This window comes from Hypanus sabinus, chromosome X2 (assembly GCF_030144855.1).
Source record: "Hypanus sabinus isolate sHypSab1 chromosome X2, sHypSab1.hap1, whole genome shotgun sequence".
NCBI classification, from domain to species: Eukaryota; Metazoa; Chordata; class Chondrichthyes; order Myliobatiformes; family Dasyatidae; genus Hypanus; species Hypanus sabinus.
Window position 1 is genome coordinate 19,054,064 of NC_082739.1, and position 25,455 is coordinate 19,079,518.

The 25,455-nt window shown below is 39.4% G+C and overlaps 1 protein-coding gene across 1 annotated transcript in view; it reads left to right on the forward strand.

Annotated features, from left to right (window-relative positions):
- The window catches only part of LOC132385300 (cystathionine beta-synthase-like), a 36,570-nt gene extending 13,558 nt beyond the window's left edge, over positions 1-23,012 (forward strand). Inside the window, exons 6-16 of the mRNA XM_059957320.1 lie at positions 1,602-1,736; positions 2,007-2,076; positions 3,747-3,838; positions 6,076-6,201; positions 6,885-6,969; positions 9,286-9,391; positions 14,467-14,535; positions 15,526-15,660; positions 18,292-18,400; positions 19,647-19,728; positions 22,835-23,012. Of these exons, the coding sequence (XP_059813303.1) occupies positions 1,602-1,736; positions 2,007-2,076; positions 3,747-3,838; positions 6,076-6,201; positions 6,885-6,969; positions 9,286-9,391; positions 14,467-14,535; positions 15,526-15,660; positions 18,292-18,400; positions 19,647-19,728; positions 22,835-22,989 (1,164 nt within the window). The 3' untranslated portion in view covers positions 22,990-23,012. The remainder of the gene's footprint in view (positions 1-1,601; positions 1,737-2,006; positions 2,077-3,746; positions 3,839-6,075; positions 6,202-6,884; positions 6,970-9,285; positions 9,392-14,466; positions 14,536-15,525; positions 15,661-18,291; positions 18,401-19,646; positions 19,729-22,834) is intronic.
- Positions 23,013-25,455: the final 2,443 nt, after the last annotated feature.

Below are 25,455 nucleotides of genomic sequence, written 5' to 3' on the forward strand. Positions count from 1 at the left end.
AGCTCCAATCTGCTAATTAAATTTGCTGACAACACTACCTTGATCAACCTAATCTCAAATAATAATGAGGCAGCCTACAGAGAAGAAGTCATCACCCTGACACAGTGGTGTCAAAAAAACAGCCTCTCCCTCAATGTCGCAAAAACAAAGGAGCTGTTTGTGGATTACAGGAGGAATGGAGATGGGCTAACCCCTATTGACATCAATGGATCTGGGGTTGAGAGGGTGAACTGCTTCAAGTTCCTCGGCATAAACATCACCGAGGATCTCACGTGGTCTGTAAATACCGGCTGTGTGGTGAAAAAGGCACAACGCTTCTTTCACCTCAGAGGATCAAAGGAATTTGGTATGGGCCCCCAAATTCTATGAACTTTCTATAGGAGCATGATTGAGACCATTCTGACTAGCTGTATCACTGCCTGGTATGGTAACTGTACCTCCCTCAATTGCAGGACTCTGCAGATAGTGGTGCGGACAGCCCAGTGCATCTGTAGTTGTGAACTTCCCAGTATTTAGGACGTTTACAAAGACAGATGTGTAAAACAGGCCCGAAGGATCATTGGAAATTCAATCTGCTTAAGCAATACATGTAACAAGAAATTCCTGTGCCTATCAAAATAAACTTAAGTTTAAACAGAAAGTACTAGGAGACTGTATTATGAAGAGCAAGTAGCTTGAGAAAAACACAAGGAACTCTAAACGATCAATGACTCACATTAACCCCCAATTAACCAATTCAGGTGCTCTTGAAACCTCAGAGCTCAATATTCTCCAGTTCCTCACACAGACCCGAAGAGTGCATTACACTGGAGAGTTAAAGAGGCTGTCATTGAAAATGGGCCAGGCTTGAGGACCCATTTGATCTTTTCCTGCTCTCTTAATTATTACCTTACAGGTTGCAAATGTGAAATTGTCCATTTTGACAGGAAAGTATAAAAAGAAGAAATATTGTTATCTAGATAATGGGAGACAACAGAACTCTGCAATGCAGAGGTATCTGAGGTCTGGGTGTGTAGCTCACAGATGGTTAGTACACAGGTAGATCTAGTCATTAATAAGGCTAACAGAATGGAACTGACATAGAAAAATTAAGGAGATTTGAATGTTTATGTTCATGTGTATACTAACTGCAACCATAGTTCAAAACTTCTTTGGCAGGATAGGTTTGTCCTGAGGCAAAGGTTGTCTATAACAGCAATTTTTTTTGCCTTTTTTTTTCTGTCTTTCAGTGATTGTCATGATATACATTTAGGTGAACTGCTTGAGGACACACCACTCCAAAAGCAAGTTTGGGAATTTGGGAGGAGTTGATTTATTGCTCTGGATTAGGGGTTCCCAACCTTTTTTATGCAATGGATCCCTACCATTAACCGAGGGGTTGGGAACTCCTGCTCTAGATCATCATTAACTTCTTCTGCTCCATTGACATCCAAGAAAAGACATGTAATGATTATCCATTGACATTAAAGTCAAAACTGTGGAAGTTCTTGTTCACTTGTGTGTCTTGTTACAGCTGTAAGTTTTTATGTCAGTTTTTCTGATCTTTCCTTGAAGGTTCATTGTTTTGGCTACATTTTCTCAAATGTCTTAATTTTACGTAGGCCGATGTGTTAAAATCCTTGGGAGTTGAAATAGTGAGAACACCAGATGCTGCAAACTACAATGGCCCTGACTCACATATTCAAGTGGCCTGGAGACTGAAGAAAGAAATTCCAAACTCATATGTGTTTGATCAGGTGAAAACTCATCTTTCAGTATAACTAATGGCATCCTACACATTACACCAACACCTTGTAGAATATCTATTTTAAATGGAAACTTAAATTCTTCAGCAGGATCTAAGCTACTTTATTTCGATTGATATACGGTGGCATTTTCAGAGAGCTTCAGTTTCTTCTTTTATAAACATGCCCCAATATTTCCCAGTTAAATTTTAAGTCTTAGCAATAAATATGTTGCTTTCAAATAAACAGAAAAGTTAATGTCAACATTTGTTTTGTCTTTAGTATCAAAATCCAGGCAACCCATTAGCACATTATGACACAACGGCAGAGGAAATTCTGGAACAATGTGGTGGTAAGTGTGATCGATAAAATTTTTATTTGCTGAAAATATCCTTAACCGAGCTAAGGCTGCATATGGTGTGAGAAATTTGAAAGCGAATGAAAACATATCTAATCCTCATTAGATACATTAGGAGTTGGAGGGGAGAGGTTTTCATGCAAGCACGGTTCACATAGATACGTACATAATTTCCAGAGTTGAATAGAAAAATACCAGCCAACTTCAACTGGAACCATTAATTCAAGTAGTCGGGCTGATTTCAGTGACCTGACAAGAGTGGCAGGAAGAACATGGAGCAGACACCTTACTTCTCAAATGGATGACTGGATATTGTAATGTTAGAGATAACCTGTGGAAAGTATCAGAGCTAATAGAAGAACCCATCCCACTACCCCAGTAAGAAGAAAGATGTGTATATATTATCTGGAAATGCTGTAGCATCTAGTCCAGCAGTGATTTCATGCTCATATTCAATGACCAACCCTGAATATGATCATGACCCCAAAAACCAATGTGTCTGAAAACATTTTTGAAAGTTGTCTTCATAATTAACTAAATGTATGCTATATTTCAATCTGCTTACACCAGAATTTGCGCGTTGACACCATGATATGAATTGAATTCAATAATCTTTAATTAGTTTCTTCCTCCTTGTTCAGTCACTCACCACAGATGGTACCAATATCATTTCAACATTCCGATCTCTTCACACACACTCTAACAAAGTATCTGCAAACACTGATATCTGCTTCCACAGAAAATTGATAATCCATACAACTCTATCTCTCCACCATTGCAATGGGGTGTTGCGTCATTTTGTCCTTTTAGTTATGGGACTGCATCGTCGAGCACCTCCACTCCATTCACCAAAAGCGGAACTTCCCACTGGCCCAACATATGAATTCTGATTTCCACTCCTATTCCAACATGTCTGTCCGTGGCCTCCAATTGAGCCACAGTGAGGCCACCCTCAGGGTGTTGCACCATTTGCCAGCCTGCCTTATATTATGCTGAATGAAGCTTAACTTTGCAGTTAACAGAACGGGTCACCCTTCACACATTTCTGCTAGTCTACAGGCTGATTTTAGTCCTTATCTGGTCTTGGCCCAGACCTTTGTTCCTGGACTCAGATCCTCACCTGTATCTCTACAGTTTTGAACCATTGCTACATTACCTGGCCATGTGACCAATATTTCAATGTCTTTTTCCCACTGTGGTTCTGAATAGTGTTCCCCAATTCATCAATGGTAACTTTTCTTTCCCTACACTCCTGCCTCTGGAACTTCGGGAAAAAAAATACTTTTTTTCTCTTTAGTCTCAGAGAACGACTTACAGAAGCCATGACCTTAATCCAATTTTACCCTTTGTTTCTCATTACTTTATTTCCCATGAGATGTTTCACATAATTAATTCAATCATTGAGGCACAGGTAGATTTTATGGACTAAATTAATCAGTTTAGTGTCCCAATTTACCATAATTGTGAACATAAATCAATCAGCTCTGAAAATATCTAGAGATATAATTTTGCTATGAAATCTTGTGAATAATAAATTATGTAAGCCTGTCCTTTATTCCAAGAAATAATCATTTTCAGAGCAGTTCCAAAAATATTGCTGAATAATTTCTAATTCCATCATCTGAGATACTGCAGCACTAAGAGACTTAATTCTATTTCCTTAGGGCAAGTTGATGCTTTGGTGGCAGGTTGTGGAACTGGCGGTACCATCAGTGGCATTGCGTGGAAGTTCAAGGAGAAATGTCCCACCTGCCAGGTTTGTCATGTAGTGAACAAGGAGCTGCTGATTGAGTAACATTTTCTCATTATAGACCATCATCTTTCAAGATGAAAGAAATGCATGAAAAATAAACATGATGCCTATTGACTTTTTTTTTAGTACTTAGAAAGTGAGAGCGCTAAATTAAAATGTAGTCTGGCCTGCCAGCTAACAACTTTAATTAATTCAATAGGAATTATAGAGAAAATTAAGTTTTCTATCTGGTCAACATTCCCAAATCTAAGTTATGTTCTATTACATTCTCTTGTAGGGTTTCCCCTTTTTTCTATCATATCAAGCAAATATTGCCCCAGGAAAAAGGAATACACACATTTAATATCACTTTTATATCATCTCAGACTATGACAGCAAAGGTAGAAATTACTCAGCCCCAATATTGCAACACTGACCCCTCTATCATCTTGCTTTCTCCACACTGGCGATTCCATGACTCTCCAAAGGAAGGCTCCCAATTTTATGGAGACACAAGATTCTGTTTTCTGTCTTCATAGAATAGTACAGCACAGCACAAGTCCTTCTGCCCATTGTGTCGACCTATATAAACTTACTCCACAATCAATCTAACCCTAGCCTTCCACATAGCCCATAACCCTCCATTTTTGTTGGAGTGTGGTAGTGCCTGATGTATCTATCTAAGAATCTCTTAAATGTCCCTGTTGCATCAGCCTCTACCACCACTCTCAGCAGTGCCTATCAGGCACCTACCACTCTCTGTGCAGAAATAAACTATCTCTGACATTTCCCCTAAACTTTACTCCACTCACCTTAAAAGGATGTCCTCTGGTTTTGGCCACTGCCACCCTGGGGAAAAGGTGCTGTCTGTCCACTCTATCTGTACCTCTCATAATCTTATACAACTTTACCAAGTCACCTCTCATCCTCCTTCACTCCTAAGAAAAAAGCCTGAGCTCACTCAACCTTTCCTCATGCGTTCTCCAATTCTGGCAGCATCTTGGTAAATCTCTGCATCCTCTTTGAAGCTTCTGCATCCTTCCTATAATGAGGTGACCAGAACTGAACACAGTACTCCAAATGCAGTCTGAACAGTCATATAGATCTGCATCATTACTGAGCAGTTCTTGAACTCAATCCTGCCATTAACCTTCTACTCTGCTTTTTGTTCTACCATGTTTCCCCAACCCCTTTATTCCTCAAGTCTACCTACTGCCTGTTACATTTTCTGAAAAGTTATAGAGAAAATATCAACCATACTTTCTTCATCAACCTCCCCTGACAGCTCAACAAAAAAAAATCCATTTGGTTAAAACAATAAAATTATCTTAATTACTTCATTTAACCTCAAGTAATATCAGACCGGGAATGGTGAAATACAAAATGAAACCGCAATTAGAGAACTTCAGAGCTGCTGTCTATATAACCCAATATGTTTATAGAGGTTCACTTATATATAATGATTTATGAAAAAAATATAATGTGGATTGAGAAACATCCATGTTATAGACAGAGAGGAAAGGTTTTATTGAAGGAGCCAGAAGGGTTTACATTACCTGTTTTTCATCACTAGCAAAGGCTGGGCAAGTTAGTGCCATTTTCTCTTGAGATGAGAACATTGAAGATGACCTAATAATGATCATGGAAATGAAGAAGAGTCTGTGTAAAAGTAGAAATAATGTTTCTATTTGTAGGGGCACCAAAACAAAATTTATAGCTGTAAGATTGTCACAGCTGGGAATCAGGAGACCATTCATTTCTGCAATATAGGGACAAAGTGGGTCTCAGTATCCAAGGAATGATTGAGGAGGCTTGATGCTGTTAAGAAGAAGCTAGTGTGAAGAAGGATATACTGACTGAGCAAAATGGAGTAAGAAGGGAAGAAGTTCATGTTTGATGCCCTTGATTTTTGACTTGGTTGTCCTTTTGCTTTGCAAATGAGTCAGTGACAAAAGAATGTTTCTGTATTTCACATTCACTATCAGAGCTGTGTTTTCCTGCACTATGGAAAACTTAAATAAAGCACTTCAAAACACTCCCAGCAGAACTTTGACTCGAAATAAGTTAAAAGTTAAAAGATAAGCACAATATGTCTCCAAGCTTATCTAGGAGTTCACGAATCCAATTGTATGGTGAGAATGGGGAAAAAATGTCATTTACCTTTCCAGCAACCTGCTTTATCTTATTTAAGTTTTACTCACAGATTCAGAGATATGAAAGTACATTTGAAAAACGTCATAATTTTTGTTTGTCATTATTAGATTATTGCTGTTGACCCTGAAGGTTCGATTATGGCCGAACCAAAAGAACTAAACAGAACAAGTGTGACTTCGTTTGAAGTGGAAGGGATTGGCCATCAATTTATACCTGCAGTACTGGACAGAAAAGTATGAACTTATATTTCAGAACTGTGATTATTTCAATTTTCTTTTAATGGTCCCAGCACTCATGAATGGGCAATATGATGTTTGGTTGGGTCAATCTGAACTGTGGTTTAATTTAAACAATATTTTAGGATGAATTGATTTGAAAGTAAATTTAAAATTGTTTCTGTTTAATACAAGTCGGGGACGCAATAAGTTGGGGACGCAGTGTTCTACATGGCTTGAATTCTTTCACTTTGACGTAGCACTGCTGATTCAAGCCTCAAACAGTTAACACAGTTAACAAAGACTGTCAGTACAGTGAATCTCCTTTTTCCAACAAACAATCAGGCTCGGAAAAAGTTAGCAGTCATCTAGAACTTGCTACAAAATATATAACAGATTCAGAATATGGCTGTGATACTCACTCTGAAGTGCATTCATACTTTCAGAAAATAACTGGGTTTTATTGGAACATGAGGATTTGGGGAAAATAGGCATGGACACTATTTGTAGCAATTAGCAGCTCAAGCAGATCATAGACTTTAAAGATACAACCAATTATAGCTTATATTTGTTTTTAATTAAATAATCACTTCTCTGTGTAGACTGAAAATTTTAAGAAATTTTTCATTTGATGTGTAGCTTAAATGTTCAAACCATAACTACACAACACAATTGTATCAACATTATTCTTTCTCAATCAGGTAATTGACAAATGGATTAAGACTAATGATAAGGAGTCTTTTGCAATGGCACGGAAGTTAATCAGAATGGAAGGATTGCTTTGTGGTAAATGATGTTTGAAATAACATTTAAAGTCTTTTCTTGTATTTTTTTTCCCTCTATAATACTTTCCATTAAGTGCCTCTCCAGACTAATAATGCTAAAAATATAAAATGGCGGGACTTCCTACTCCTTGGCCTGAACAATGGCTGTATCATTCTGAATAAGAATGTTCTTTTGCCAGTTATAAGGAAGACTGGAGGGGTGGATGAGCAATCTCTCACACATAGCATTTTAGACCCCTACGTTGTTCTTTGACAGTTAGTGGTGATATCAATATTATTAATTGTAAAAACAGGTGCCACTGAAAATAATAATAGGAGAACTAATAGTGGGAAATAAGAAAAGTAGCTGGAGCATTAAACAAATGCAAAAGACACAATTTATGTGGATAAGGGGAGAAAAGAAGGATTCAGAGATTGAGAGAAGATTTTAAAAAAACTTGACGTTGAAGAAATTAATGGATTAAAATTGGACAAATTTATGGGCTATTGCTGATGGATTGTTTCTCAGTATTCTAAAAGAGAAGGCTTCAGAGGCAACACATACAGCACTGCACAAAATTCTTAGGTACGTAAATATAGGCAGAGTGCTTGAGACTTTCGGCGGGAGCAAAGGGAGTTGGGAATAACGAGGATGGATTGTCACAGGAAGGGTGTGGGGACAGGTGGTAGAGAAGGAATGCCATGAGTGAGGGATGGGGTTGGTGCAGGTGAGACATGAAGGAGAGTCATTTGATCCCAAACAATTGGTTTATTGGTTTAGACAGACTGTCTCTCTGGTGGTTCCTGCTTCCTCTCCTCTCCCTTCCACTTTTCCCAATCATGAACCCCTCTTCCTAACCCCTTCCCTCTCTCAGTCCACAACAGAGAACCCATATCAGTATCGGGTTTATCATCACTCATCCAGTTGAGCTGTTTAGAACCAGGAGCTTTCAGGATTTTGGTCTGAGATGAGGAGAAATTTCTTTGTATATAGTTATAAATCTTAAGGATTCTCTACCTCAGAGTGCTGTGAATGCTCAGTCGTGAGTATATCCAAGTCTAAACTCGAGAGTTTTATTTAAGGGGACATGAGGGTTGGGGATTAATTGGGAATGGGAATGTGGTGAAGTCACAGAATCCTGATGAATGGTGGAGCTCGCTTGAGACACTAGGTGGGCCTTTCTCGAAGTTTGGTTACCACGACTGACTTCAGTACTCCAGTTGTCTTGTTATAAATCTGTAAGTGAAGATCATGCTGATTTCTTCAAACATATTTGTGTGTTTTTATTATGATCCTATCAAATGTCAGAGTCATGTGGCTTACCTGTTACTTAATGGTTCACTGACATTTAATTTACAACGATATCGTTGAGAATCCATATCAAAGTGATTAATGTGCTGTCTTGCAAATAAGCCACTGCTTTGCATGTACATTTGAGGCTAAAGGCAGTCTAATGGGATCAGGATTCTATTGAGATGCAGGATTGAGCAAAAGTATTAGGCACATATATACAGTATAGTTAGGGTCCCTAATACATTTGTCAGTAATATAGTAACTTTATGTATTGCACTGTACAGCTGCCACAAAGAAAGCTAATTTCTTGATATATGTGAGTGATGATAAACCTGTTTTTGATACGGGTCCCTATTGCAGACTGAGAGTGGGAAGGGCTCAGGGAGAGGGCTCATGGTTAGGAAAAGGGGAACAGAGTGGGAAGCACTGGAGAGACATTCTGTAATGGTCAATAAACCAATTGTTTGGAAACAAAAGACCTTGCCTGGTGTCTCATGGCTGGGTATGTTGGCACCCGCGCCACCACCCTCCCCGGCACTCCTCCTCTGCCAACTGTCCCACACCTCATCACTTCCAACATCCTTTGCTCCCACCTGATTTACAAACTTGCTCTCTGCTCCACATTGATAAATGCAGTACTTTGCAAAAGTCTTAGGTACCTCACCATATGTCTGTGCCTAAGTCTTTTGCACAGCACTGCATGTGGCACCAATTGTTGTAATGCAGGATTTCTATGTATGGCTACACAAATAAAGAACAATAGCATCTTCTTGATTCCTTGTTGTGCCCAGCAATTGCCTCAAGTGTTGGACAACCTCCTAAGCCCATCCCGAGTCTACTGTTAGACTATGGACTCTGCACTCCAACTTTTCCTTGAATAACTGAAACGAGAATCAAGTAAATGCAATAAAAGCCGTGATGCAGCACAGCACCAAGCTGAAATTGAATTGCATGTCGGTATTTTGCATTGGTGATAATTAGAGTCCATGTATGATTAACATAAGACCATGTGTAACTTTAAGCTTCATCTTTCTTGCTGTGTAGGTGGGAGTTCCGGCAGTGCAATGTGTGCTGCTGTTGAAGTGGCAAAAGAGCTGAATGAAGGGCAGCGCTGTGTTGTGATACTCCCAGACACTGTCCGGAATTACATGTAAGTCATTCAAATTATTTACTGCCCAAAATAATTTGTATGACAATTGTAATGAAAATACCCTTTGAAGGCCCTGGGTGTTCAAGGATGCACCATAAAGTGCCACTAATTTCAGCCTTGCTGTAGAATTTTGCAAGTATTTAATGGGTTAAGCCTTTCTGGAAAATGCCAGTGGTTCCAAGGCATTGCATTTGAAATGCTAAGAAGTTCAGAATGAAGAGGCTTTCTGCATTCTGAACTTGCATTTACATGGGGAAATCAGTTAACCAAATCTGGTGAATTATTGGCTATTCTTTGTCTATAATATGGATTCTAATGGTGGAGAACATATGTGCTTGATCCCTCAGCCAATTAGGTCAGGGGTCTGTCTGCTGAACCTGGCACAAGACTGCAAGCCCCTTCATTTGAATGGAGAGGAAATTCTTTGAATGAAATTGAATTTAGTGGAATTGAATTTAGGAACTGAGAGGTAATGTTACGGCTATATAGGACCGTGGTCAGACCCCACTTGGGGTACTGTGCTCAGTTCTTGTCGCCTCACTACAGGAAGGATGTGGAAGCCATAGAAAGGGTGCAGAGGAGATTTACAAGGATGTTGCCTGGATTGGGGAGAATGTCTCGCTCCACGTCTCCGAGAGTTATTGATGGTGCATCAATTTTATTGGCTGGAAGTTTTAAAACATGGAGAGTATTTTACACCCGGAAAAATTAGCCTTGGACCCTCAAGCTCCGGAAGCAGCTCTGGCCTTTGAGCTCTGGCTTGCAAGCTTCCAATCATACTTGGAAGTGATCCCTGTGACTGACCCTGTCACAATGCACAAAATCCTCCTTTCCAGGGTCAGCCCGCAAGTATTCTCCCTTATCAGGGACCTGCCGACCTACACAGACTCCTCACGACACTCCCATACCGGGCGCCTCACACACGCATATACCACGCAAGAGAGATCACTGATGCCTAGTGGGATGACACCTCCAGTCAGGCCGGAACCAGCACACCCTCCGTCTCCGGTGCAATCACCACTGGCATCTGTGCAATCACAGCCGGTGCTACGTAGATCGCAGTGACAGATTTGACCACCTGATAGACTTAACCTGTAAATATACTTGTAAGAAACTTCACCCCATGGGGACTCTCTTTTAAAACAAAGGGGAGGGGGTGAATGTGGTGAACTACATATACCTGTCTGGGCATGCCCCCCTGCTGACTGCTCCTGTGGCTCCTCCCACAGACCCTGGTATAAAGGCGATTGGAGGAACAGCCCCTTCCTCAGTCTCCAGGATGTTGTGTGGTGGTCACTTGCTGCTTGTTCTTTCTTCCAGCCAATAAAAGGCTATATCTCGCCTCATGTCTCCGAGAGTTATTGATGGTGCATCAGCCTTATGAAAACAGGCTGAGTGAACTTGGCCTGTTCTCCTTGGAGTGAAGGAGGATGAGAGGTGACCTGACAGAGGTGTACAAGATGTTGAGAGGCATTGATCGTGTGGATAGTCAGAGGCTTTTTCCCAGGGCTGAAATGGTTGCCACAAGAAAATACAGATTTAAGGTGCTGGGGAGTAGGTACAGAGGAGATGTCAGGGGTAAGTTTTTTACTCAGAGAGCAGTGAGTGCATGGAATGGGCTGCCGGCAACGGTGGTGGAGGTGGATACAATAGGGTCTTTTAAGAGGCTTTTAGATAGGTACATTGAGCTTAGAAAAATAGAAGGCTGTGGGTAAGCCTAGTAATTTCTAAGGTCGGAATATGTTCGGCACAGCTTTGTGGGCTGCAGGGCTTGTATTGTGCTGTAGGTTTTCTATGTTTCTATGAAAAAAGACAATTGTAAATAACTTTTCTTAGCTTGTCACAGTTATCTTTGATGATTTCAAATGGTTTCATTTCTGTTAAGAAAATGGTTAACTTTCGCTAATTCTTTTGAGTTATTATCTTTGATCTTGCTCGCAGCAGAGTTCATTTCAAGGTGAACTGCACCTCCGCACAAAATTGTACCAGGTAATTTTGGGGTCAGTTCCCATTAGCACAGTCGAAGCCTCCCTGGCATCATGCGTCTTTAACATTTGCTGAACTCACCTGATTAGTGGCAGCCTTGCAAAACTAATAAATACTTCACTCTCAAGGATTTCATGTTGCACAACCTAGCCAATCCAAGTCAGCAGCAGATAGGCAAGGACACCCAGAAGCTGAGGGCCATGAGGAGGAGCAGAGCAGGAGAGACCCTCTTGGGGAGATAACTCTGGCAACCTGTAACTGGTGGTGTGCTTAGTTGTGGGGCTATTAATACTCTGTGTTAATGATTTGGATGAACGGACAAGTATGCTGCAGCCACCTTTGCTGATGAGAATTAAACTGATTGTTTGCAAATGGTGCGGAAAGCACAACGAACCTGCAAAGGACTATGGCTCGGTGAAATGAGAGGGCTAGGGAAATGTGAAGCTATTCAAGCTGACAGGGCTGACTGGCCTACACAGATCCCAATTCGTGTATTCGTTGTCCAGCATCCTCCATCTTATCTCTCAGCTGAGTAAAGGAGGCTGGCATTGGAATATAAGGGACTTCCAGCCAGAGGTTACAGAAACAAACTCTCCAGTGCAGAGCTAATGACCCTCTAATGCTTCCATCCTTAACATTTAAGTAATATACTGGACCTGCTGTCTAACTCTGCAGAGCCGTCCCACAGCTATCCAAGCAACAGCCTGACATGGCCGTGTTATTACATTGTCATTCATTGCATAAAATATGCTGCATTGCTCCATCACAATCCCTGATATATTTTGTTTCTCCCTGCAGAAGGGCTAACCCACTGAAAGCATAGTGCTATGCAGGCAGGGTGTATAGTCCTGTGAATCCTCAACAGTGACTTTAAAACTCATGATATCTCATGGAATCAGGTCAAATATAGGCAATTTGTCCCTCAGCTGATTGATCTAAGCTTGTCCACGTTGAACAAAACCCTTGGCTGGAAGGCATCAGTGTTTAACACATACCATGACTTAGGAACATTAATGCAGAGCAGGCTGGCTGAATTCTGACATAAGTAGAATGGACAGCCAGCTCCGTTTTTCCAGAGCAGCAACAGCTAATATGAGAGGGCAAAATTTTAAGGTGATTGGAGGAAAGTATAGGGGGGAAGACAGAGGTAGTTTTTTTTACACAGAGCACAAAGTGTGTGGAACACAATGCCAAGGGTGATGAGAATGGCAAATACTGTACATAAAGGACATTTAAGAGACTCTGAGATAGGTGGATGGATGAAAGAAAAATGCTAGAGTATGTGGGAGGGAAAGGTTAGATTGATCTTGGAGTAGGTTAAAAGGTCACCTGGAGGGCCTGTATTGTGCTGTAGTGTTCTATGTTCTACGTTAAACGTAGCTGCCAGATTTGATTTGTGATGGAATCAATGGCATAGAAACATAGAAAATAGGTGCAGGAGTAGGCCATTCAGCCCTTCGAGCCTGCACCGCCATTCAGTATGATCATGGCTGATCATCCAACTCAGAACCCTGTACCTGCTTTCTCTCCATACCCCCGATCCCTTTAGCCACAAGGGCCATATCTAACTTCCTCTTAAATATAGCCAATGAACTGGCCTCAACTGTTTCCTGTGGCAGAGAATTCCACAGATAGAACAATACTGCACAACAGGCAGAGCTAAACAATGTCAGTACCAACAGATCCTACCACATTCAGTCATGAACGTTTGTGGACAAATAAGCAGGTTCCTCGAGAGCAGGGGTTCCCAACCACCTTATGCCATGGACCCCTACCATTAACCAATGGCAACTCAATTCACTGCATATGATATCAATAAGTTGCAGAGAACACTGTACAGAGCAAAGGCTAAGGGACTGGATAATGTCTCAGCTGTGGTACTGAAGACCTGTTCTCCAGAACGATACCTGCACCTAGCCAACCTACTCCTGTGCATTTAAAACACCTGCAACTACTAAAAAAAAATTAGGATTGCCCAAGTATTTCTTGTTCATAAAAAGCAGAGCAAATCCACTCTGGCTGGATATTACCACCTGGTCTTCTTGCAACCATCAGTAAAGTGATGGAAAGTATCATTAACACAGCATCTACCAATAACTTGCTCACCAATGCCCTGTTCCGATTTTGTCTGAGCTTGAGTCCTAAACATCTCCCATGCTGAAGATGCTCATTGCCTGTCACATTCTTATTGCCACTTTTCAGAGTATTTCAAATATTGATTAGTCTTGCTTCTTGCAAGTATAGACTGCCTCACTTGCCAATGAGCTTAGAATAGAACTGAAATTGTTCAAACTTAAGCAAACACCCTCACTTCTGACCTTACGATGTCATTGGCTGATGTTACTGAGATACTTATGCAGTGAGGTCATGAATATGTGATGTTCAATCTCCAACAACTACAACCACTTTCCTTTGTGCAAGAGACCATTGTCACCATTGGAGTATTTTCCTTTTGATGTTTCAACAACTACCCTGATGTCACATACCAAATGGTGCCTTGATGTCAAGTGTTGTCACTTTCATCTGACCTCTGAAAAATGTTGGAATATCAGCATGTTAATCAAATTTTGACAGTATTGAATCCACTCAATGTCATGAACATTCAGAAACATCCAATGTACTCAAGTTTGACAGTCAGCAGAGCCTTGGGACAGACCTTAGCCAACTTCTTCCTTCCATCCATTTACTATATTCAAGTTCTCTCATGTGATGACATCATGCTGCTTGACACTACTTGTGCACCTGGTGCCTCATCATTTTGGAGCAAAGCAATACTTACCAGTAAGTCAGCATTGGAAACCACCAGTGCTTGCTTCATACTTTGCTGCAGTTTAATGGATAGAGGGGTTGGCAATTCAGTCATGCCTCCATGCCAGCCTCAAACACTGGTGCAAGTGTTGAAAGATGGAAAAGTTATAACGAATGATTGACTAAAATATTACCATTAAAATTTAGACTAATTGAAGTTTCAGGAAGATTTTCAGTAACAGTTTGTTGTGTGAACCAATATGAACATCCAGGACTGAGTACTTCTAAGATATCGAACTTCATGTTTGCTTTTGCTTCATGTTTAATCTACTGTCATATAGGTCCAAATTTCTTAGTGATGGCTGGATGGAACAGAAAGGGTTTCTGCATGTGGAGAATGACCAAGAAAGGTATGACATCAACATTTGCTGAGATCTTAGTAATTCTGGGCTAGGAAGCAGATTACTGTGTCTTGGATGTTTCCTCTTGTACGTGAAGTGCTGAACTACGGTGTATAATCTCAGACTAAGGACTTATCCCTATATAACAGAGATGAGAAGGAGTTTATTCTATCAGACAGTTCTGCAGTTTTGGAATTATCCATCCATGAGTGTGGAGGTGGAGTGTGGAGACATTCAAGGCCTAGTAAGACAGACCTTTGAGCTAAAGGAGGGTCAAAGATAATAGGGAAGTTAAAGGAAAGGCCACAAGACATAGGAGCAGAATTTGGCCATTTGGCCCATCAAGTTTTCTCTGCCATTCCATTGTGGCTTATATATTATCCCCCTCGATCCCATTCTTTGACACCCCTACTAATCAAGATCCTACAACCTCTGTTTTAAACATACACAGTGACATGGCCTTTACAGCCATCCGTGACAATGAATTCCACTGACTGGCTAAAGAAATTCCTTCTCATCTCTGTTCTGAAGGGAAGTCCTTGCATTCTGAGGCTGTGCCCTCTGGTCCTAGACTCCCCCACTATAGGAATCATCCACTTTTATGTAGGGCTTTCAATATTTGATAGGTTTCATTGAAATCCCCACTCATTCATCTAAACTCATGATGAAATTGTGGAGCAGACTTGATGGGCCAAATGGCCTAATGCTGCTGCAATATTTTATGGTCTTATGGATGGTATTTGTTGTATTTACCTTGGTTTCCAAATGTACACTGCTCTGGTGTGACAACCAGAATTCCACGACTAGTAATACAGGGTAAAATTTGGAAATGGAGGGTCATTTTTGATGGTTACAAAATCACTGAAATTTCTTACTTAGAGCCACAATGAAAATGTTTAACAACCACCAGCAAATCATAGGAATATTGCATTTAGGGATGCATGAAGTGCTCACATCATCTTTGAACAAATGGTTTGCGGTTTCTTTTATCTTTTGTAGTTGGTGGGATACACCGATAAATCAAATGAAGCTGCCCACAGTACAGACAGTCGCTTCCACCATCTCCTGTCAAGATGTCATACAGATTCTTAAAGTAAACAGCTTGGCCAATGCTGTGGTTGTTGACTCCAGTGGGTATGTATGAATTATTTCAAATTCATTCTCCCTGTGACTGGTTTCCTTCGGATGCTCCGGTTTTCTCTCTCATTCCAAAGACATACAGATTAGTAGGCTAATTGACCACATGGGTGTCATTAGAATGGAAGGGTCTGTTACCGTGCTGCATCTCTAAATAAAATTAAATTAAAAATACAAATTAATGTGATGAAAGCAACAATTATCAAGTTAAAGAATAGTTAACTTTATCACACTCAGCACATTCAACAACAACACCTTAGAGGAACATAATAAATGGGAGCCAGAGTGGGCTTATTAGCCCGTTCCATCGGTTCTACCATTCCATAAGATTGTTGTTCCTTTTTGTGCTCTGTGGCACATTGGGCAGCACTTTTGCCATTTCCTTAGCATTTGCTGGCTCAATGCTCGACCCAACACGGGTGGAAAGCGTGCAAGGGGCCTGCCGGATTTGAACCCAGGACCATTCTCCTTGAAGTCCAGTATTAATGCACGACTGTCCGGCTAGTCCATAAGTTGATGCTGGTTTAATTTCGGCTAGGCACTTAACTGCTCTTTTTCCATAGTCCCTGACTTCCTCGCAGCTCAATTTTCTGTCAATCCCCACCTTGAATAGACTGGGTTACAGATCTTCATGATTCTCTAAGAGAAAAGAATTCCAGCTCAACCTTTCTTGATACATCAATCTCTTAACCCTAGGAGTGAGCCTGAGGAATCGTCTCTGGAATCATTCCTTATAATTGGAGTTCAGTCATGCACACAATACTTAGGGTACAGATACACTAACCCCTACCAGCCCATGTTTTATATCATTATCCCAAAATGAAGACAAAAGCTATGGCAAGTGCTGGAATCTAGAGCGAGAAACAGAACACCAGAAGAACTCAACAGTAGCTGTGGAAACAGATGGTGCAAGTCAACCTTTGTGTCAAGACTTTGTATCAGGACTAAAAGGACAGAGCAAAGGTTGCCAGTTTATTACAGTACAAGGGATGGAGTTTGGGGTTGTGGAAGAGACAGGACCATGATGAGGAGTGGATAGGTACTGGCAATCTTCCCCCTTCCCTCTCAGACCTGATGCAGTGTCTCAAGCCGAAACATTGTCTTACACCTTTTGCCTCCACAGATGCAGCTTGACCTGTTGAGTTCTTCCATTGTTCTGTTCAATATTCCATTTGTAGTCCTAATTTCTGCTGTAACTGCAGGCTAAGTATTTATGTTTCATGTATCAAGATACAACCTCCATTCTTCCAGATCCTTTGTATTCTGTATTTTAGTAGTTTCACTCTATTTAAATAATAATTTGACTTCTCATTTTCTATTCCAAAATGAATAACTTTAAATTTTCAAATCATTTATAATGATTATAATTTATATAGCACCTAGCATTAACCCCTTTGATACTATGTTAGTCACTGACTGCCAATTAAAAATACTCCCTAGTTTTCCCCAGTGTTTCTCTGAGTTAGCCACTTCTCTATTCACGCCCTTGCTATTACATCCTCAAGCAGAATGGAGAATGTGAGCTATCAATGCTATAGAATTATTTTAACAAAGTTAGTTATCCTGAGGCACTGTAAAGAGATGTTAAGAAATAAAATTTACCAATTTACATGGGGAAATAATGGGGCAGGTGACCAAAACTTGGTTGAAGAAATCTAAGGAGCAAGAAGAGAAAGAGATGTGGAGAACTGACAGAAATCAAAAAAGGAATTCGAGAGCTAAAGACATAACAGCCAATAATGGAGTATTTAAATTAAACACAATCCCTCACACAAGCTGCATCCAGGATACAGATATAAATGGTAACATAGCGTGACACTTTTACAGCTCGGGGCGTCAGAGTTCAGAGTTGAATTCTGATGTCATTTGTAAGGAGTCTCCCCATGGAACGCATGTGTTTCCTCCAGGTCCTCAGGTTTGTTCCCACAGTCCAAGGACGTACCAGTTAGTAGGTTAATTGGTCACTGTAAATTGTCCTGTGATTAGGCTAGGATTAAATTGGGGGTGCTGGCAGTGTGGCTGGAAGATCCGGAAGGGCCTATTTCATGCTGTATCTAAATAAATAAAATAAAATTTTAAAATGTCCCCAGGCCCTTTTGCCAGGACACTCTTTCTAGTATTATACCATTCACACTGTATCACCTCTCTTCATTCTTTTCATCAAACTTAGCAGTTCACAATTTTCTACATTCAACTTAATCTGCCACATGGCTGCCCTTTCTACTCGCCTTTCCTTCCTCTACTTTCATTCTCATTGTTTCACAGTGCTTTCTAGGCTTGTGACAATAAGAGATTTTGGAATTTTAGATAATAGATATATTTTTAATGTTCCATGGTACTGACTCCTAAGGAATACCACTGACCACATCCCATAGACTAAAAAGCAACACTTTACCAGATCGGAATTTCAAACAAAAAACTGAAAATGCTGGAAATCTGAGATTACAAAAAAAAAACTAAGTTCTAGAATCCCGATGAAGGGTCCCAGCCAGAAACCTCGATTCCTTATGTCTGAGCTGCTGAGATCTCACCATATTCTGTGCATTACTCCAGATTGTCAGTATCTGAAAATTACCAATAGTACTTTGACATGAAAGTAAATAATAATTATTTTTAATTTATATGCAGCACGATACAAGGTATAGTCACACTAGGAAACATTGAGTCATTGGTTAAGGATGGAAAGCTGCAGCTCTCTGACCCTGTGACTAAAGTTATTTACAAGTGGTTCAATAAGGTAGGACATTTTTCTTATATACTACATGAGCTTGACTTTAATTATATCTAAGAAATTTCTGAAACTTTTAATGATATTTTAAAATATTTTCATGATATTTACCTATCATTGTTTAGATATAAGATAGGAAATTCTATGTGAATTCTGATATCTGAAAAGACCAGAGCGTGTAAAGAATTTAAGATGGAATTAAGCTAATTCTCTTCAGTGAAAATACCTATTGATTGGAAGATTAATTTATTCAACCCTTGGCATGATATGTTCTCTTTATTTATATACATGAAGATAATTTAAGTGCTTAATGAGATTACATCAATATTTGGGCAACTTTGTGCATTTTAAAGTAGTTTTACACAGCAAGACATATTTACACAGAAAGACAACTGTAGAAGAGTAAGATATTTCTCTAACATCGCTGCACCAGATAGGACATTGTGCCGCAGATCAAACACTCTTATCTGAACATCATTATTATGCTTGTGTTTTTATTAAATAATTTCAACATTATACCAGCAGGTGGAGCATATAAACAGGGTTTGGTGATGGATCCATGCGTCTTAAGATACCACTGCTTTGTGGATATTTTTCAAATATTTTAGAAAGCTTATTATAATTCTTTCCATTGAGATAGACTCCTAATTTTTTCTTTGACACTGTACATTAAGAGAGGACTGTCACCAATTAAGGACTAGAATGCCAAGATTCTTTCAATAATATTAAATCACTCTTTATATTTAAACTGCCGTTATTTGAAGTGTGTAATGGTAAATGACCACGTAAGTTACAAGAATTGCCGACTGACTAAGAAAGTACATATTGATAGCAGTATTGATTTTTATTATGAATCTTATTTGCAGTTTGTAAATTCATTAGCAGAGATAGTCATTTTCTAGTTCATTTTTGCCAAGAAAATCAGAAGTTCATCTTTCCTCTAAAACTGCCCTTTCCGTCCAGTCTATGAAAACATAATTCATATCAAATCAAAGATGTGTTGTGCTTTTCCCAACAGGGTAAAAATGTAATGAGTATTCCTGATTCATTTCACTCTTAGTGAGTGGGTCAAGATAAAGGCTCGATCTATGAAGACTTACATTAGCATAAGTGCTGCCACAATATCCTGTACATTCAAATAGTTTCTTTGTTTTAAGTTTGATACAGTGTATTTAACACTATTATTGGATTCTAACAAGATATGGTAATACTCAATACATAGATCCTTTATCAACCAATTCTCCTCTCCAAATAGGTAAATTTAAATGACACCCTTGGAAAAATCTCTCAGGCTTTGACACTAAGTCACTTTGTGATAATCGTTGAACAAATCCAGGGTAAGTCATGTTTGGTTTAATTGTCTTATCTGCAAAAGTAACTACAGCAATATTACACAACTGTTGCTTTGAAGGTCTATGTTTTATGAGATTCAGACCAATGGATAAAGTGCCATGGCCATCTGTTCTGAAGTTATGTAGCAAATTTATTTCAGAAGAGTATTCGGGTTTCTGCAGAACTAAAAGGATGTTGACCTTCACTTTTTCCAATCATCATGGACTTTTACCACGAACTTACACAAATAAAATGCAATAACCCATGATAATGCACTGCTACTTCACTTTTATCTATGGGGATTAAAAGTTCTGGCTACACTAAAACAGAGCATGCTGGGAATACAGGGCAGGTCTGACAGGACTCGGGTTGAGACAGAGTTAATGATTCAGGTCAATGGCTCTTCATCAGGGCTGGAAAATACACCTGCTCTGGTGAGAATGTGTTTACATTTTGCCTTTATTTTCCATTTCCAGAAGTTTTTGATTTTAGAAAGATAAAAACATAGAAAATCTACAGCACAATACAGGGCCTTCGACCCACAGTGCTGTGCTGAAAATGTACTTCCTTTAGAAATTACCTCGGGTTACCCATAGCCCTCTATTTTTCTAAGCTCCATGTACCTATCCAGGAGTCTCTTAAAAGACCCTATTGTATTCTCCTCCTCCGCCATTGCCAGCAGCCCATTCCATGCACTCATCACTCTCTCCGTTAAAAAAAAAGTTGCCCCTGACATCTTTTCCATAGTGAATACTTTTGAAAGGAAATTGAAAGGAAAAATTTTGAAAGGAAATTGATTAGATTACCTTAATTTGTCACATGTACATGGAAACATGGAAACATATAGTGAAATATGTCACTTGTGTCAATAACATGCATAGTCTGAGGGTGTGCTGAGGGGAGCCCACAAGTGTCACCTCACATTCCGGAACTAGATACCTACTTAACTGCATGCCTACTTGCATGAGTGGAATTTATCCTGCATCAAAATATGATGGACGTACTTAGAAGGCTTTTAAGTACAGTGATAAAATGAAAAGAGCATAAAAGTATTTTTAGACTTGTAGGTAGGATTTGAATTATATCCTCAAATAATCTCTACATTCAAGACTGTCCTAATAAACTAGAATATTTTTTTAAAAAGTAGATCCATCAATGGAACACGAGCAAATCTATTCAATCTATTAAGACTGTGTGAGGTTATCTTAGCTTGAAATGTTTACACCCTCCTGATCAAAAGGAATAACTTTTAATGTTTGAACTAGAAGCAGAATTGCTTTCTACATCGGATAGCTTCATAACTGCTTTATAAATAATTTAAAAGGATTTCCTCCAACTATATTTCCCCTGATTTTCATTAGTTTTCTGAAGGCAATGATCTGGATTTTTTATGTTTATCCAGTTAATCCTATCATGATCCTTTGTCCTTGTCCCTGTGTCCTGTGCTCCTCGGTGTTTTAATTGGTGCTACATAATCTTCATTTTCATGGGACATGCAAGGGGATCTATTCCTACAGACTAACTATCAGAGAAATTTTATGGTGATGTTGAGCAGAGAATACAGGAAATACTCGGGAGGTCTAACAGCCTCTGTGGAAAGAGGGAAAGAAAAAAAACGGGAAGATGATCTTAATGAACTTTCTTCAGAGCTGGGAAAAGTTAGCAAAAAGGCATGTTTTAATTCAGAAAAGTTTGGGATTGGGATGACGGTTTTGAACAAACAAAAGAGAAGGCCTCGGCTAGGTTAAAGGAATGATACATTTCAAAGATTCAAAGTACATTTATTATCAAAGAATATATAAATGTTACAACCTTGAGATCTGTTTGCTTGCAGGCAGCAGCAAAGCAAGAAACAGGGAAGAATACAATTAAAAAAATAAAGACTAACCTCCAACCCCCAATGCCCACAGAGAAAGAGAAAAAAACCCAAAATAAATCATATAAACAATAGAACTGAGCAACAAAAACAGCATTCCAAACCAATTAGATTCAAATCCTCAGAGAAGCTCAGAGTTCAATTCATCATATTAGCAGGGCAAATTGCTGCAAAGTTCACAGACACGAAGCACAGCAGCTGGGGGCAGTCTCTCAGCCTTAACATTGTGGAGTGAGGAGCTGTTTAAATTGTCTGAACAGCGGATTGTACCTCACATTAGGACCTGGGCTCCAGACCTAGATTTTGCTACCAAAGAAGCCATTCTTGACTGCTCCAAATCATCTCGACGCCCAGAACGATTCAACCTCGATTGACTCTTGACACCCTGCCTTTCCAGTCTATCTGGGCCAGTGTTTAAAGAGTTCAAAAATCTCCCATCATTTCCTGTCTTTCCCTTACCCTCCCAATTAATCTCTTTCATTTTCCCTCTCTATCCCTCCCTCTTTCACCTTTGTGTGATTGTTCTCTCTGTAACTCCTCTCCTCCTTGCTTGCACACTCATCGTCACTCTCCTGTCTCCATTTTCTTGTTCCTTGCTCTACCTCTTTCCCTTACTCAACCTCACTCTCTCTTCCTCCCCCACCCCAGTGCTGTCTCCTGTATTCTCCTTTGTTCTCTGTTACTCTACTTTGCTCTTCCTTACTCTATTTCAGTTTGTTCTCCCTCCATTCATCTTGCTGCCCCTTATTTACACTGCCATTCTATTTAATTTTCTTCACTTTTTGCAACCATTGTTGAGAAAGAGGAAGACTACATTGTGGTTCTCACCAATATGATGAACTGATAAGCGAGGCTTTGGGCCTACTCGATGCTCTGGGATTTGTATCTGAGGACTCAATATGGTTCAGAATGTTGTTGTTTGCTTCAATTATTTGCATGATTTGTGTTTTTATTCTCTCTTGCGCATCAGGTGTTGGTCTTTTTTTTTCTTTATTTGGGTTATTTCAGATTTGTTGCTTTGTGGCTGCCTGTAAGCAAACAAATCTCAATGTATACATTCTTTGATAATAGATGGACTTTCAATCTTTGGTGATTGCCAGTGCCTTGTAAGATGTCCTTAAGCTTCACACCATCATTGCTGTACTACTTAGATTACAGTCCGGATGATAGAAATTCACCAGAATACCATCAATGGTTCCACAAAGCAGCTTTACTCACTCCTCTTTGTGTTGTAGATAACGACAGTGGTGAATGTGAAAAGTGTGAAGTGGTGCACAGTGCTTGCACGTTCATGGATCTGATGACCCTTATCACGGCTGAAGCAACCAAAGAAAACCAAGCCACTGATGTTAAAAGTTCTGGCAAACCACTATGGCAATTAATTCAGTGAACTGGAATTGAAAGAAGCTTGTATGGATTATGTTTCTTCACGATATGATTGCAACTGTGTATTCTTCAGAACTTAAAATAAATCACACTTGATGATTATTACTTGTGAGCCCTCTCAGTATTTCAGAAGTTTTTGAAACTTAGGTCAGCAATATAAAAACCAAATATACAATATCTTCAAGCCATACACTAACCTATTTGAACACCTTCCAGCCCTTACCAATATTTCCAAGAGTCTTCTGCTTCATTTCCAGTGATGAGGTTTTAGCTCTGATCAAATCATCATCATTGGCTGAGATTAAGTACTTTAATGTTGTCAAGACGTAACAATTAGACATTGTCACTTCAGTGCATTGGTTTGTTATCCAACCTCAGTTACTTTCTCCTTTAATCTTCTCCCAACACCTCATCGTCCCAGTGTATTAAATAACAGTGGGCAAGATGTTAAAGGTAGTTTAGACAGAACTGGAGCTTATGGTGTGAAATGAACTCAGTTGAGAATGTGGTTAGCCAAAATATGGACCAGTAACTATCTCGATATTGCCCCTTCAGTTTCCTTACTGCATAGATTGCTGAAAGATAACATGCAGATACAGCAAAAAACTAGATAAACAAATAGTTTGCTCTAATTGCAAGATATTTGAATACAAATTTCAAAATATGTTAATTCCATAATGTAGTGGCCTGATGAGACCAAATCTGAAATATTAAGCACAAGATATTCTTACCTAAGGAAAGATTACTTGCAGTGAATAAAATTTGCGTTAATTCATAATGTGGTGTTCACATTTAAGGGACAGATTAAATAGACTGCATCAAGAATGAGAAGTGACCTCAATAAAACATATAACGTTCTAACCGGGTGTGATAGAGTAGATTTAAGAATGATTTTTCCACCACTAGTATGTCAATAACCAGAAGTCAAGTAGCAAAGGAAAAGTGTTGGCCATTCGGGACTAATATGAAATGAAATGCACTCACATTGAGGTCAGTGAATCTTTGCTTACCAAGGGGGCAGGGAAGACTTAGTCACAAAGTATATACTGAATAGAGATAAATACACTCTTGGACATTAAAGTGCTCAAATGATATAGTATTAGATTAAGAAAGTGATGGAAAAATAAAAGGTCAACAGTCTATTCTCTCTTATGCAGATCACTAGATGGTTAAGTTTTTATTTCAAACTGAAGAAAGCAAGCATTACTGAAAAGTCATACAAGTTGAGAAGTCATATTCCATACAGATGTTCATGGACTATCCTTGTAAACTGCAAGTCTTCTGTCATTGTGTTGTGGCCGCTTTGTGCCTATCTTAAATTCAAACTGTAATCCAAAAATCAGCTCCAAATTTAAAAAAAATAGAATATGACAACTTGGAGACATTGTTAATATTTCCCTAAATGTAATGTACTCCCTCCTCTATAATATTGAAATACATTTGCTTCTATCCAGCTATGAAAAGCAGGAGAATTATTGTCCTAGTTATTATAAGCTAAGTTGTGAAAATGTTGTTCTGCCTATCTGGGTCTTGAATTGTAGCTATCAGTCTAAAACCAGGTAAATATTATATCTTTAATTTCCAAATTAGTATAAATACTATTAGTTTTAGATGAAGAGAGTTTCAGGCCAGGCCTTCACATCCCAGACTCCACCCAGCTAACAGGAGTCATCCACCACTCATTTCCAATTCATCACCTGCAGCCTATTTAAACCCAGCTCTCACGCATAGTCCTTGTTCACTCATTCGAACCAATCATCCTCAACCAGTTGCTCCTAGCCTTCAGTTACCCCATTGCCTTGTCATGTTAAGTATCTGTGCTCTCTTGTTTTGTGTCCCCTTGTGGCTTGCTGTTTTGTAGTTTATTATTAAAGTTATCGCTCATCACTAAATCATCTCTGTTGCTCTGCTTTTGGGTGAAGCCTCCTCTACATTTCCTGACAGAGAGTTGTATAATGGATTGACCTGGACATTTGAACTAGTAAAGTAAGTTTGTATAGAACTATAAGACATTAGAGCAGAATTAGGCCACTCGTTCCATCGAGTCTGCTCTGAATCCCATTCTCCTGCCTTCTCCCTGAAACCTTTGATGCCCAGACTAACCAAGAAGCTATCAACTGCTGCTTTAAATATACCCAATGACTTGGCTTCCACAGCCATTCATGGCGATGAATTCCATCACTCTCAAGCAACAGAAATTCTTCCTTAGATCTGTTCTAAAGGGATGTCCTTCTATAATGAAGCTGTGTACTTGTGCTAGAATCTCCCACTCTTGGAAATACCACTCCACATCAACTCAGTCTGGGTCTTTCAATATTTGGTAGATTTCAATGAGATCCCCTTTCATTCTTTTGAACTCCAGTGAGAACAGGTGCGGAGGTATTAAATGCTCCTCAAATGTTAAACCCTCTCATACCCAGAATCTCAAATGAATGTCTTCTGGACCTTCTCCAATGCCAACACATTTGTT